Here is a 2,804-nt window from a genome sequence, read left to right on the forward strand (position 1 = left end):
ATATCTACTTAAACAATGTGAATCGCACGTGTTGAAAGCAAATTTCGATTACAGAGGGCACACATAACATACCGCTTCCCTTCATCTCCTCGAGTATGACAAACTTCTTCTTGTCCTTTCCCGTGGGGTTCTTGTACAGTTGCACCAGACGTTGCTAAAATGCGAGAGGTACAAGTTGTATGTAGATGAGGATTCGCAGGCGTGTAAATTCGTCGTACAACGGATACTTTGAAGAATCTAATTTCGCTGAGTACTTCCTGTCTATACGTACAAACGCCACTATGCCAACTCGAAAAATACACCTGAACTCAATATCATTTCGACCTGCAATCTGGTTTCTAAACCGGCCGCACTCCCCAAAAAGCTCTAAACATATGCAGATCATGGTTAGGCCCTTAAGCTACTAAGCTATGCAGTCAATTTAATATTCATCAACCATCTTGTTATGAAGCATCGCCTTCTGAATAGTACAACTACATGAAGTACTTACATCGTGTGCAGCTTCTCTGAAGGAGCACAATAAGTAACACTGCATCCAAGCACAAAAACCGGAATGCCAACAGGATATATACGCATCCCATCAGTAGTCCTAACTAATCAGAGATGTTCGTTGTCAACATACCTTCATCAGTACGTAGATGGCATCGCTGGCCACGTCCTTGATCTTGACGTAGTCCATGTCGTCGTGCACACACAGCGCCAAATTACTGGGCAGTGTCCAGGGAGTGGTGGTCCAGATAAGGTAGTTCACCTCTGGCTCCTCGGTATCAGGGAAGGCGACCACCTAAACAATGGTTTGGGGATAGGGTTTCCAAGGTTAGGGTATCAGGGTTTAGAGTATTTGTGCGTCGATATGTGTGTATTCGTTGAGAGTTTGTAAGTTTAACATTTTTAGGTCATAGAGTCTAGCGGTTTAGTTTATCCTTTACATGTAGACATTGCGTGTATTTAACGAGGTATCGTAGCGTGCATTGTGGAGGGGCCCCGTAGGGATGTACGATGTCTGGCTCAGACACGTTGTGCAAGTATGTCTTTATGCTGGATTCTGATGGCAGGTTGACAGTGTGTAGCTGAGACGGTACGACAACTAGGCCGACCACCCGTGAACTACGGACACATTGCTGCGACTCTTATTTGCTCGTTGATTATTGGGTTGTTGCGGCGTGTCCTATTAGTACTCGGATAGGGCAAGCCAAGTAATCAGACCGCGACTAGCAAACATGGGTTCTGTATTCAGGTCTATCTCAACTATCGGCAGGTAGTACAACACCAGTACAGGCACCATGTACAGTCGAAATACTCGTAGGACATATCAATACTAGATGTCATTCTCCAACCACTCGGGCCAGCAATAGTAACACCAGTGAACACATTTAAAACCCAAGATACTCCATGCGTGGTACTCACGGAAGAACAGCAGCCTGGATAAACAACCTAAAACATCAAGGACAAGAACTCCCTATAACTTACAACTGCGGGGTCTACGACTTCCTTGTAATTTTGCTGAACCTCGAAATTGGACAGGGGCGTAGCGCATGCTGTCGAAACGGCGAGAACCTGAGAGGATAAAAAGTCGCCAATAAAACAGAGGACAAAAAAATTCTAGATCAACGTTGCCATTCAGAATGGAATAAAAGCAGCCCGTTTCGCGCATTTATGATCACATGTACTGTACTGACAGAAAATAATATCGCCGACAGCGTGTGTTGATATCAATAGTTGAAGCAGAGTTAACGGTGCGAATCAAAACTTAGAGAATGGTCTATAGAACGCTACACAGATCAAGAAGTCTCATTATATTGAATACAATTGCACTCATATGAACGGGTATGTGCAAATAGATGTGCAAACATGCATATAACTACATACACTTTAACACCTACTGCTCCTACATACATATAGGTCTCTATATACATATTGGCCTACAAATAAATAATACTTACAATGCCGCACCTCCAGTTAAGAGAAAAAAGAATATGCTTTGGCTATATTCTCAGGTTCACATTGTTGTCGCCGCACAATCCTGGGACAGTATGGACGAGTTTATTCACGATATTGTTACTCGTTTACACAACCTCAGCACATATAACAGTATATAGATGTACTCTTAACGATATCTCGCTGTCCTAAGTTCACTTGCCCGTGATGACTATCATAACGTACGCAAACATAACACAAAATGTTGAACATATATATTTGCACAAGACATACAAAGTACCTATACAAGTATATAGAGTGAAAACAAATAAAACCGAGTATGCACACTTATAAACCAGCACCCAAGCCTCGACACTATACACTGCCGAGCTCAGCTAGCATACCTTGAACCCACGGTAGAACAGACCTTTGTCAAACATCTGTTTGCACACCCACCAGCAACTCTCCATGAAGGACGGGTACAGCGTCTTGTAATCGTTCTCGAAATCAATCCATCGACCGATACGCTGCACCGTGCTGATCCACTCGGAGGCGTAGCGCATGACAATAGCCCGGCACTCTGCGTTGTACTTATCGATACCCATGGCCATGACATCGTCTTTGCCCTGAAAGTGTGTGGATATTGATATAAATGTTTAAATCAAGTGTATGCAACTTGTGTTTATGCAAAGACTACTAATATGCATCACTTCCATCCTATATGTGTGTGGTACTTGAGATCACGCTAATCCATGAATAGCAGAACACCTGTAAATGTGCGGAAAATTCATCAAAATCGGCTTCGCCCTCTGCATTCGTAGCGATCCATTTTTACAATATAGTGTGGAGCATCTGAAAATATGGGAGACTATGCGCGAAAAAAAATG

General features: G+C 43.1%; 1 protein-coding gene across 1 annotated transcript; it reads right to left on the reverse strand.

Moving 5' to 3' along the window:
• Positions 1-622: 622 nt before the first annotated feature.
• SARC_13835 (hypothetical protein) lies at positions 623-2,528 on the reverse strand (the record flags this gene model as incomplete). The annotated part of the gene is made up of 3 exons (XM_014292033.1): positions 623-784; positions 1,471-1,557; positions 2,322-2,528. Coding segments are annotated over 3 exons (456 nt in total), but the record flags the coding sequence as incomplete, so codon positions are not given.
• Positions 2,529-2,804: the final 276 nt, after the last annotated feature.

The sequence above is a fragment of the Sphaeroforma arctica genome (genome assembly GCF_001186125.1).
Source record: "Sphaeroforma arctica JP610 unplaced genomic scaffold supercont1.3804, whole genome shotgun sequence".
Lineage (NCBI taxonomy): Eukaryota > Ichthyosporea > Ichthyophonida > Sphaeroforma > Sphaeroforma arctica.